The 12435-nt window shown below is 37.7% G+C and overlaps 1 protein-coding gene across 2 annotated transcripts in view; it reads right to left on the reverse strand.

Moving 5' to 3' along the window:
• The window catches only part of LRRC2 (leucine rich repeat containing 2), a 76803-nt gene that overhangs the window by 50416 nt on the left and 13952 nt on the right, over positions 1–12435 (reverse strand). For both annotated transcript variants that reach the window (XM_074813247.1, XM_074813248.1), the window contains exon 3: positions 5405–5615. In XM_074813247.1, coding sequence (XP_074669348.1) covers positions 5405–5615 — 211 coding nt within the window. The remainder of the gene's footprint in view (positions 1–5404; positions 5616–12435) is intronic.

A 12435-nucleotide genomic window follows, 5' to 3' on the forward strand; every position in this document is an offset into this window, starting at 1 on the left:
GATCATATGGAGTACCACAGATTTGCAGCCTTGGGGACGAGCAACCAACGTATTACAATATAATCAACCTATAAAAACTTCCTGGTACGTACAGTGGAGTAAAGGGCGAAATTGGTTCAAAAGAAACAGTCATAGCCATGAGTGTTCTTGGTTTGGGTCTGATAACAGTCTCCAAAGTTATATACCCTTTGATCAGAAATTCTCTTTTGTCTCAGTATCAAATGAATCAGCATTGTGGTCTTGCCAACATGTAACAAATTGTTTTAATTGGAAACAATGATTGGGTTAAATACTATTGGCCAGTTTACATCAACCTAAAAATAGGCTGTCTGTGCCAAAATCGTAGCATAGCTTACAAAGCAGCCAGCGCAGATTTTGCACCTCATAATGATTACCACATTGCCTCTGGTGATGCTCCAGCTGGTTTGATCTGGGCCTGTAACAATGGCAATGTGTACACCTCTTTATGGGCTGGGTTGCCTGAACTCCAATGCACCTTAGGAGTCCTGACTTTGTGTCCTATGTGGAAAAGGACTCCCGTCCAACCCCACTGGGTGGCTTACACGAAATGGGTGAGAATAACACTAGAGCGAGATGTAGAGGTATGGCAAGACTCAGGAGCAGCCACTTGCCTGGCCTGCAGACTGGAAGAATTTTTGGCATTTGGATTTGCCACTACGTGAACGCAAATATGGTTAAGCAAATTAGCTTATCAAGTAGAGAAATTAGCTAATGCTACCAACACTAGTATGCATCTGTCAGTTACAAGCTACCTCAAAATTAGCTCTGCAGAACCACATGGCACTAGATTTAATGCTGATACACCAAAATGGATTTTGTGGGTATCTAAACCTCTCCAGTACTGACTGCTGCATTTACATCCCTAATATTATGCAGGACCTCAACATCCAACTAGAGAAGATATGGCAAGTAGCAAAAGACACCTGTGAGCTACAAGAGTCAATGAATAACAGCTGGCTTTCAAAAGTGTTTAGTTGGTTTGCACTTGGTATTACCGGTTGGATCCAAAATTTGATACAATATGTGTTAATGTGCTTATAATTGTCATAGATAAAATCAACTATGATGAAAACTGTTAGCATAAGAATGATTCAATGAACTAACTATATCCCTTTAGAGGAGGAGAAGCCAATCTACGTCCCTGGTCCTGAAGACCTTAATTAAAGACCACATTCTAGTGTGTGGGTGTGACTGTAGTCACAGGGTGGAAGTGTTGGAAGTGTGAGAAAAGCAAAACAGTGAAAAATCTGCAAAACACACACTTCCTTAACACATGGTCCCCAGAACAAACACAGAATGGGATGGAGATCTAGTGATTTGTGATGCCGTGGCGCCAAGAAGGAATGCAAAGCAAGGTGGAGGCCATGCGGTCTCGTTCTTCCACTTTTCTCAAGGAACATTTGACATGACTATGCAGATTTATCTCCTGCTCTTCCCCTTCTCTCAAGGACTGCTTTGCAGTACTCTGCAGACCTTATCTCTCTTTCTTCCTCTTTTCCCACAAAAACAGCACACACCTTGCACCAAGGAATGTGCTGTGTCGTTACTCAAGAAACAATGGCTTGACCACAGTCCCACCCACTCACACGTATGTACTTAAATAAATACTACCCTGAGTTTGTATCTAACTCAGAGAGACAATAATCCAATACCAAATAAGAGGGACAGATCGACGGGTTTGTGCTCCTCGCCCACCCCCACCCCCCCCCCTTCCCCAGAAGGGACACCTTTTGGTAAGATTTGGGCCCTCGGCTACACCAAGTGATTACCCAGGAATTAGTGTGTGTGATTGCAATTGGGGTTTTTTGTGTGTAGTGCTATATAGCCAACCTGCAGTTTGTGCATTTTTCGTAGGCAATCTCAAAGACTCTGTAGATGTTGCATAAGAATAAACCCTACTATTCGTGAACCCGACTGCTTCTCTAGAATGCCACCAGACCCACAGCATACGGGCTGTTCGTGCATCTGGTGTCGGGCCTATAGCTACGGCAATAATTGGCATACCTATTAAGAGATAAGTCCCACATCCCACATCCTTCTTTCCCACATCCAGCCACCCCTGACCCCTCTAATGTCTGAGGACTGGCTAGAACACAAGGGGATTCATCTCTTACCAAATTAATTCATTACTTTAAATGCAACAGACTCAAACTGCCTGTCTCAAAATATTAGCCTAAAAGTGAATAATAACTAGTAAGAATTAATGATCCACAAGGAATTATGGACCTGCATAAACAGAATAAAATTCCTCAGAATTCATATAGTGTAAAAATCAAGCCCTACTCTCTTTAGCTAATACTCTGTGTATTTGTCTAACCTAATATTCTTTGTATGATCTTCATCTTTCCTCAGATATGTTTAAATTATTACTTTACAAGTATAAGGAACAGTGGGTCTCCACTTAATGAAAATACATTATCATTTCAATGACATTTGAGAGGTGGGAAAAAAGTGACACAGAGGTCCCGAAGGAAGGAATTCCTATTAGGAATTCAAATGTGTGATCTGCTTTGATTTTCTTCCTTACGAATGTTCTCAGGAGATACGAGATGATTTTCAAAAGAGCACTATCCAGTGATTTTCAAAATAATTGTCCAAACTATCCCAGTATATGGTGGAGTGTTTTACTAAACCCATTTTTAACCTCATACTCAACAATGCAGAATCAGCAGGCCAGATTCACTGTTATGCTGTATGGATATGGAGCATGAGACAACAGCATCTTTGTAATGTGTCTACATTTTTACCATCTAGACAGCCTGGGCATTGATTAGTGCCCAGCCAAGCTACCATTCTAATTGACTGCAACATTGCAAATAACATCATTTGCTGATTTGTGGACTAAGCTCATTTGCTGCTGAAGTTTCCAGTGAAAGCCCTTACTTTCAGACCTGTTGGAAGGATGTGGTAAAGCCACTTGCTTTGATCTTGTTAAATCCCTGTGCTGGGGATTACCCTTCCATGAGACTTTACTTCACAACATCCAGAAAGAGAACCAGTACAGCCCAGAAGCAAGCCCCGTTCTTAAAATTAAATCTCTACGTCGTACCAGCAACATACTCAGATTTAGCTACCAACTGTCTAAAGGATCTATCACTGCTTCATTGATGAGAGGAAAGGGGAAACGTAATAGAAATCTTATCAGCTAAAAGCAAGTGAGATAGAGGATTCAGCAGCTAGTTCCCAAATGGACACTTCACAGGGCTGTGCTGTTAGCTGCTGCCAACTTTAAATGTCCAGCCAACAGCAAACCAAACCAGTTACGTGACTGTAAAACTGCACAGGCAATCCCAGCTCTGACTTCTCCTAGTGTCTGAGTGCTTGATCGTCCAAACTTTGAACTCATAAATGTGTTTGTGTGCAAAACACATTACAAAAACTAAACCACAATTGATACTACAGCTGCCAGCTACATAACACAAGCTTCTCTGAGAGAACTCTCCCATGTCCACGGATGTTTTCACATGCAGATTGCCAGACTGTGCAGCTTTGGTTGTATAGTCTGCAAATTCATTTTGCTTAAGTGCACTTTTTTTGAGAGGGTAATAGGGGAAAAGGGTGTCATGTTTGATTCTGTCTTTGGTTTAGAAGCAGTAGTTGCGATTAAAAAAAAATAAAAACAAAAACAAAAACAAAATAAGCGGTATGATTTGTATAAGCAATATAACTTTTACAGAACTTCTGCAATAAGGTGAAATATACTTCTTTCAGAACTTTGTCAAGTGTACTTTCACATTTTTTAAATAATTGCCAGCTGTTAGAGACTGACAATGTTCTTCAGTTTTGAAAGACTGTTGGTCTTCTCTATATAAAGCAGCTTTGATTTTATCTTTGTCTGCAGACACCTGAACTATGTCACAGTATCTTGTTGAAACAGGAAGACCACTTTAATCAGGCTAGAGCTGGACAATGAGGCACAGTGGTTCTGTGATATGGCCACAGTAAGCTTATGATATGGAGACAGAATTCAAGCATATGTTGGTTAGAAGTGTACTGCTCAAGGTGGCATAATGTACATAACAGTACACTGATATCTCTTAAATGTGATCTTTCAGCATGTCAAATTGAAATTAAATGCTCTGGAAAACAGAACAAATTATGCATGTGTGATTTTGCCTCCTAATGTAAAGCATTGTTTATGGTGACAAAGCAAAATATTAATGGTTTGGCAGAACAGAATAAGCAACAGGAAAGTTTAGTTATATAGCTCTCTGCTCCTTGATGCACTGAAAATATTTGCCGTTGCTACTATATCAGTGCCTAAGGAGCTGTAATATCTTCTTTCCCTCCTAACATACCTACAAAGTTTACAACACAGGAAAGTGTGCAGTATAAGACCACACAGCTTTAACAGCATTTTCAATATCCAAGATTCTTGAAAGATGAGACCTGATAGTTCTCCAGCAACCAATCCTAACCACATGAATGATTGGCATCAGTTGAAGAAGTACTCTCCTCGCTAGAACTGAATAGGAACCAGGGTTTTCTATTTTCCAGGAATTTCATCTATTTTATGTTTATTCAGAAAAGAACTAAAGCCAGAAAAAAAAATGAAAGCTGAAAAAGAAAACAGCTCCATATTCAAGATCAAATCTGGGACAGAGTTACTTTTCAAGTCAATAAAAAGAATTGTTTTAGTAAAATTTAACCCTTTTATTAATTGACTTTTTAACTTGTATATTTTGTAATGAAAATCTCAAAAATATATTTCAAAATTATAAACTACACAAAAGTCAAAATTCTAATTTCACTTTCTCATTAATAAAGTAGTGTATATTCAAAATACATTTCAGTCAAACCTTTAACTCTAGAAAACTTCAGAGCAACTCTAATACACCTTTTGCCGAACTTCAAAACAGCATTAATTCAGAGTTTGCTTCCAAACTGCTATTTCACTTCAAACACAACTGCAAGTAAAAAGTGTCTTTTTTAGCAAGACCATTGTGGATTGATGCTAATATTAGTTTTGATTTGAACAGATCTTGAGAAAAATGTTATCACACCATTAGAGCAAGAATACAGATCTCTGAGTAGTAGAAAACATCAACAAGCCAACAAAGCTGAATATTATTTTCATCTCTTTCCACCATTGGGGAATTCCCATTGGGGAATTTCAGAGAAAGATACCTTATTGCAATATGATTGCTTATAACTTTTTGAGAGGGCTAAATTATATGTATCAGTAAAAAATTTAAAATAGCATATTTGAAAACTAAACCACCAGTTCAGGGTAAGATAGGAAATTCTTCTGTCACTTCTAACACGGTGAAAAAGCATCAATTTCATACGCATTGGCAAAAAAAAAGTTTTTGCAGATTAAAAGTTACAGCGCTAAACTACCCAATCTCTTTAGCAACAGAAACATATTTTCCATTATATTTACCGTCCACTGCTCTCCAGACAGCTGAAAAATAAACTTGTTTCTTTCCTTATTTGCTTCATCTGACAAAACATGCCTCTTCTGGAGCTGAGGAGTCTTTCCATAAGTGTCCAAAATCTTCTTGTCAGTGTCTACAAAGCCATTCTTGAGGTATTTTGATTGAGGAATGCCTTTCTTCCGGCACTCTAGTATGAAATTCCATTCCTGTTTTATCCTGAAATAGTGCCAAAAAGTGCTTATGTGAATCCGCTGAAACAATATGATGAATAGGTCTTAAAGCTTCATCTTTGTTTGCACAATTACTTAACAAAATATAATTATGCATCTAATGTACTGACCATTTCAAAAAAAAAAAAAAAAGGCATTCCTGGAGTCATGCTTAGCTTTTCTGTACCTACATTTAGATTTCAGATGAGCAGGATTTCACTTACTGACTATAAAACAGTGATACTCAGGGAATAACAGAAAAGTGGAGACTGAGCTCACTATCACAGAAAACAGCATGAATGATGTCTTTTATTTCAATAGGGTAGGAAATATATTCTTCTGAACATGTCATATCAATAAACAAAAACAAGGACCTAGTGATATATGCAAAATTTTTCAGTTGGAAAACATCATTTTAGAAAGTAAGAAGTTAGAAATATTCCCTTTTCCCTGCCCTTTCTTGTTCAAGTATAATGATCTATTTTCATTTTTTACACATCTTCCAATATCATCTTAGAAGGTGAAGGTAAAGGTCAAAGTTATCACATGCCAACTAATTTCAGATTCAATTTCAATGTAACTTTAGGCTCACCTCCAGGGCAAACTTTTAGCCATATAACTTCAGGTGCAAATTCAATTTGATATAATTAAACATTGCCAAAAGCACGTGCCTTAATTTAAGAGAGATTTATTTCAGCTTAGTCAATTAATGAATAGGTTGATTAACTGAAGCAAGCCTTCCTTATACCAAAATAAGACTCTGCAGAGCCCCTTGCATCATAAAACTAATCTCACGCTATTGAATGTTAGATTCTTGTTGTACGTGAGATTCATTTATGTGATCTTCACCCTGTGGCAGAAGTTTTAAGCCAAAGTCTTGAAGTAAACTGGTAGATGAAGAAGGGCACAGTGTTCAGGATAATGTTCCCCCAAGAGGAAGTAAAAAATGGCATGTTCTAGAAAGAGAATCACATGCAAGCTTGTAAAGTCCACATACAAAGTAACAAAACCTGTACACATATTCCCAGCTAAGCATGGCATTTTTCTGTAAAATGCTAAGATATTTAAAAAATGGCACATGAAACAGAATGTCTGATTCTGAGTCATGTACAAGAAATCAATTACATGCTTACGTACAAGAAACATCTTCCAAACTTGGAGAAAATAAATAAATTTTGGACACTCATAGCAAGATATGAGATAGAAACTGCAGGGCAGAGTATATTTATGGGAATATGATAGCTTAGATTAAAAGTCATATTTGACTCAGTGCTATCAAAATAAATCTTTAGGAATCAAAACTGCATACATAATAGAAAAGGTATTACTGTTAGACAGCTGCAAACTGCTCAACACAAATTGTGGCACTTAGTAAAACCTTAGGGGATGTTAGATAGACTTGAAGGCAGAGAGCACAGCAACAGCAGATGGTTTCAGCTATCAGCATACACACAGCACATTGACACACTGCAGACAATATACACTTTCTGAAACTATGTATGACTGTTTATCAGAACAGATAGCCTGAGAGACCACAAGAGGACCTGATTTAGTTTCAAGGAACAACACATTACACATGGGTCATCAGAGAACTACAGAAAGCCCCTTCTGTAATAATGTCCACAGTGTATTCCCATGCAAGATTTTTATAGAGAGAAAATAAGGAAAAATATCTTCTACGATTATTTCAGAAGATGAGCTACACATAACAGTGAAGTTGGTTAAAAGTGCAGCTTACTGGGTAAAGTGCTAACAGACTGCATGAAGTCACCACAATCTCAGAGGGAGTACATTCTAATGAAACCACTGTAAGGATCTCTTTCTCCCCTCATTTCCAAAAATAAAAAAAAAAAAAGAAAAAAAGATAAAATGGCATTTATGATCAAATGAAGAAATGAGAAGGCAGTATAAGCTTTGTTAAATTAAATGTAACAACACAGAAAAGCAAGTGAAGTCACTGACTGCAGGTATACAAATGAACAGGAAAAGGATTTCTAGAATATCAGCAGAAAGCGTCTCAGAAAGACAGTGGGAGCAATAACTTATCAAGGTATGAAAGGAGCAGTGAAGGAATAGTTAAAGAAGTTATTGAGAGCTGCAGAAAAGTTATTCATCCTTGGCTTCGGTTTTCATTAGAGAGATCAGTATGCTCTTTATCAGTAGGCATCTGGAGGACTTTTTGATATTTAAAGTGTCGATACAGGAGGCTTGAGTATTAAAAAATATATACTTGAATTAAATCTCCTGGTTTCTCTAACTGTGGACTGCTTTGTACCACAGCAAGCTGTGATATGTAAATGAGTTAGGAAGAAAAAGGCTGGACAGACAGAAAACATGTCCAGCAACACATTCAGCTCAGGGACACCCTAGAGGGGTACTTGGAGCTGCTAGCACAGCCAAGAAAGAGTCCACCGCAAACTGACAACATCTCAAAATCTTTTCTGAAGCTTCTTGATACAACAAAGACAAGAAAATAGGTTAGGGCAGACACACTTCCCTAGCCTGTTTTGTGACCCTCCAACATGCTGCATCTGATACTTCTGGTTACAGAAGGAGAGACGTCGGAGTACCTGATTGCACTAGGCAGCCCTACCAAAGGGTATTCCCTCCAGCTGCAGTCTGGAAGCGCTCAAGTGACAGAATTTTCCATACCAGCAGACATGAAAATTGAAACACCTCTTTCAGATGCTTTGACACATGAGCCAGTTCAGTTTTGAACCCCAGAGACCACCAGCACAACAGAGAGCAGACAATGTAATAGTAAGAGATCGCTAGGAAAAGCTAGAAAATATCACTTTCATATAAGAAACATAAACAGACCCAAGCCACCTATTCATCTTTTTTCCAAAACTCATCTACCAGTAAGCATATCTAATTAGCTATAAAATTTCTGTATTACTGTGTGAGGTGGGTGTGAGGTGGGGGGAGGGGGGGGAAGTGATTTAAATCCCCAAGGAAGAGAACAACAAAAGGATCTGAAGCATTAAAAGGCACGAACTGAAAAGGGCAAAACCCTGGTATACTTTTTCTAAAATCTTCTAAATAATCCTAGTTTTACTTACCACTGCTGTACTGCTGTTTCTCACATCCTCCTCCAGTCCTCCACATACATCTTTTCTGGCCCTCTGTGAAGCTTAACTCTGCATTACTGCCCTCTCTTTTCCATGGAATTCCCTCATTTTCTACCAAAACTATAGACATTTGATCTCAGTGCATAATTCAATGCACTGAAAAAGCTTGCCCCCAAGATATTTTTTTTTTATTCATTGCTCTTCACTCATGCACAAAAAATGACTGACTTGCTTCTCACTGTATAAATTCCACGAAGGTTAGAAACTTAACAGACAGAAAGAAGAGGTCAAAATGTCTAACTCCCAATAAAAAGTAAGGCACTGAGATGCTGTACTACACCTCAGTGCTCGGTCTTTTGGGTAGACCCCAGGAACGCAAAAGCAGAGGGCTCAGATCTAAAATTTTACTCTCTCGCAACAAAGAACATAGAAAATAGCAAGAAGGCAGCTACATTAAAGATGAAAGAATAAACTGTCCTCTGACACTTTATGCTAACATGTACAAAACACAAATCTCAGGAGGTCATGACACATTGTCAGCCAAATAAAATAAAATGCACATAACAAAAACCACTGTTAACCCAATCAGTCAGTGAAAGATTGACCTCAGAAGAAAGCCAGGTATGAAAAATAAAACCTGGTTAGAAATTCAACATGGATATCACACACTGATGTGGAAATCATGTGTCAATTTTCTTCTTTGTTCATACATTAAATGATGGCAACGTGCTCTGTTAAGCTTTTAAAGAATGTCTGCTTATGGTCACTAGGCTAAGTACTATGTACAAGCACATTTTGAACAGATGGAAAGTGAATTAATAATGGAGCAACAAACATGCATAATTTTGTACAGTACATTTCAGAATGAAAACATGATATATCCCAAGGGCAGAGGGTCTAACAATTTACAACCCCCTCTTATACCCTCGGCATACACCCTAACTAAATGAATCAGTATGAGCCTTCCGGGCCTGTAGGTGTGACTTACATCAAGCCGGTATGTATCATTAAGCAAAGATTAGAAAGCTGTAATTTGCACGTTACAGTTGAGATCCGACCAAAGGGATCTATTCAGCTACATGGTTGTTATTCAGCTCTGCCACTGACAAAAAATTCAGATGATGGTACTCCTTAAAAGATCTTTATGAAAATAAAGACCATTTTAAGTCTTCCTTTGTGACAATCCTCAAATAAAATAGAATTACCACCACATTTGTCTTATCTGGAGGCTATTGCATGAATTTTTGGGAAAAACAGGAGAGACATCTAAACCAGCGTGGCAAACCAAAAAAAAAAAAAATCCACACAAATAAAATCAGTCTTTAAATACACTAATATACTTTTAGAGAAACTAAATTTCTGGTCTTGGCACTTTAAATGCTCCTGATATTCCAGGAACACATTTTCACATATGACAAACAAATGAGTTGGTTACAAAATCACAGCCCTCCTGAAGTTTATGTCTTTTTATTACTATTCAGCAATAAAATATTTTGATCTTCCTCTAGAGCTTGATCAAACTGTTGCAGTCAGATTAAAGAAACAACTAACATTTTCAATATGCAAAATGTGGGTGTTAGTCAAGTCAGCCTAATCTATGTGGGAGTATGAACACAAAAAAAAATAATATTTCTGGACATAGGACCCTGGTGAGATCTAAGGTTCCAACTCAACTAACTACTTCAGTATTTCCACTTCAAGCATGCAAATAGTCCAACTAATTTTTAAAAAGGCTGATTGCATGCTGCTTATGTTTGTCAAAAAAAAAAATGTGTTTCATACCTTTATATCTGTAGCACAAAAGCACACCTGTCACTAAAGCAGACTGTAAAAGGTATAAAGGAAAGGTTAATTTGGACAAGCTATTTCCCAATACATTGCTGTTTCTCAGTAAGCTTTCAAGACAGTACACTGTAGATATGAAACAGGATCAGCAGAGAAATGGAATATTCCAACTATTACCATTTTGGTTAGTGCTGAACTTGTCTTCAGGTAATCATTACCCAAACACTACTTCAGTATATCCGCAGCAAAGAGATTTAACAACACAGAATTTTTAATTATAAATACTGCCTTTCAAGGATATGGGAGTTCCTTGTGTGGCATTTTAGACTGTCCAACAAAATCACAAATCTAATCAACCTTATGCAAAGAATTACTGTACAATAATTTCAGTGATTGGACCCTTCAAAGGAGTGACTAGCTTGGAAAAGCAGTTTACATTAGTAAGGATTTCAGAGCCATCCCAGTAAATGAGGAGTAGCTGGGTTACTTTAAGTAGTTCTTCCTTCTGCACTTAGCAGCTGCTCAATGTCTGATCAGAAGGTCTTGAGGAAAAGCTGTAATTCTTAGGTAAAGAAAGGAAGTTTCATTAGATGGCACTGTTTCCTCTAAATCAGGATGGAAGAAATAGCCAGGACACTAAATGGTGTCACCAGTTTAGTACTCCTGGGTGATGTTTAAATCAGAACCACTAGCCACACAGGATCATTAAATAATCCTATGAAATTTTTATAAGAGCCGTACAGTTGAACTGGAGCTCAGCCCAGACTAATATTCCTGATGGATGAGTAACGTTTGCTTCAAATTCTATTGGACTGATTTCATTTCAGTCTCTCTGCCAAGTTCTTCCATGGGTTATAGAGGATTGTGTCTGAATAGCAGCCTTTATCTTTCAACCCATTTGCATGCATTATATTCAATGCAAAGCCTGTACGCACAAGCGCCTAAGAACAAAGGCAAATAACTTAAGAGGTTATTAGTGCTGCAGATCCACTCCCAACTTGTTGCCTATAATTTGTGTTTGGGGTTAAGGACTCCCAGCTTGAGTTTTAGTCTTACTTAGAAAAATTTCTGAATTGTATATTGAGTGGAAGAATAAAGATAAACATCACAAATAACATCTTAGTTCAGGGACAAATCGAGTTATAACACTGAAGTTTGGCAGAGAAATGGAGATAAATTTATTTTATTAAACAAACACATAAGCTCTTGGGGAAAAAAGTCACTGTCTACCTGTAGAGAGAAAGTTTTCTTTTGACTTTTAACATTCAGGAACTTCATAGCTCAGAAATGTGATACATGCATATTTAGCTAACCAGACTTTGAGAGGAAATTTTTGAGAAGAGACACACTGGAAGAGGTGGCTGAACAAACTGTTATCTTTGCTGCATGTTTGGTTGGTGGACAGGGGAGACTGTGCCATTTCACAGCAAAGATTTAGATAGCTAATCTAGGTAAACAGCTCTGGCATTTCCTCGCTTGAATGCTTAATGTGTCAGCCTTCAATTTTTAACTTACTTGCTTTTCACACAGAAAACAAACATGTTGCAATCTTTCAAAAAAAAATCTAACTGTAAACTTTCACTCTCATTCCCTTTCCAAAAAAATGACAAGTAGAAAGGAAAAATTAATGAGGAAAAACATCATGCCGCATCAAGTTAGTCTGACAGCATTCAGGATTTGAGGGTACAATATAAGATTGTTCACCACTAGCAGAATTTAGAAGATGAAATCTAAAACTGTGCTATAAACAGAATCTTCTTCCCATAATATGGACTTTCAACAACACTTACATAACCACAGAACAGTGCATATTTTTTGTAACAGTTCATGCTTTATATCCTATGGGAGATTTAGAACGGGCTTGTCTGATGGGATTAAGGACATGAAGTAAAATGAAAATACTCTTGCACAACACTGCACTGTTTCTTTTTCTTTTACACTCAGTTTCTGGTTTATATGTGCCCCCCCCCC

Source organism: Strix aluco, chromosome Z (assembly GCF_031877795.1).
Source record: "Strix aluco isolate bStrAlu1 chromosome Z, bStrAlu1.hap1, whole genome shotgun sequence".
NCBI classification, from domain to species: domain Eukaryota; kingdom Metazoa; phylum Chordata; class Aves; order Strigiformes; family Strigidae; genus Strix; species Strix aluco.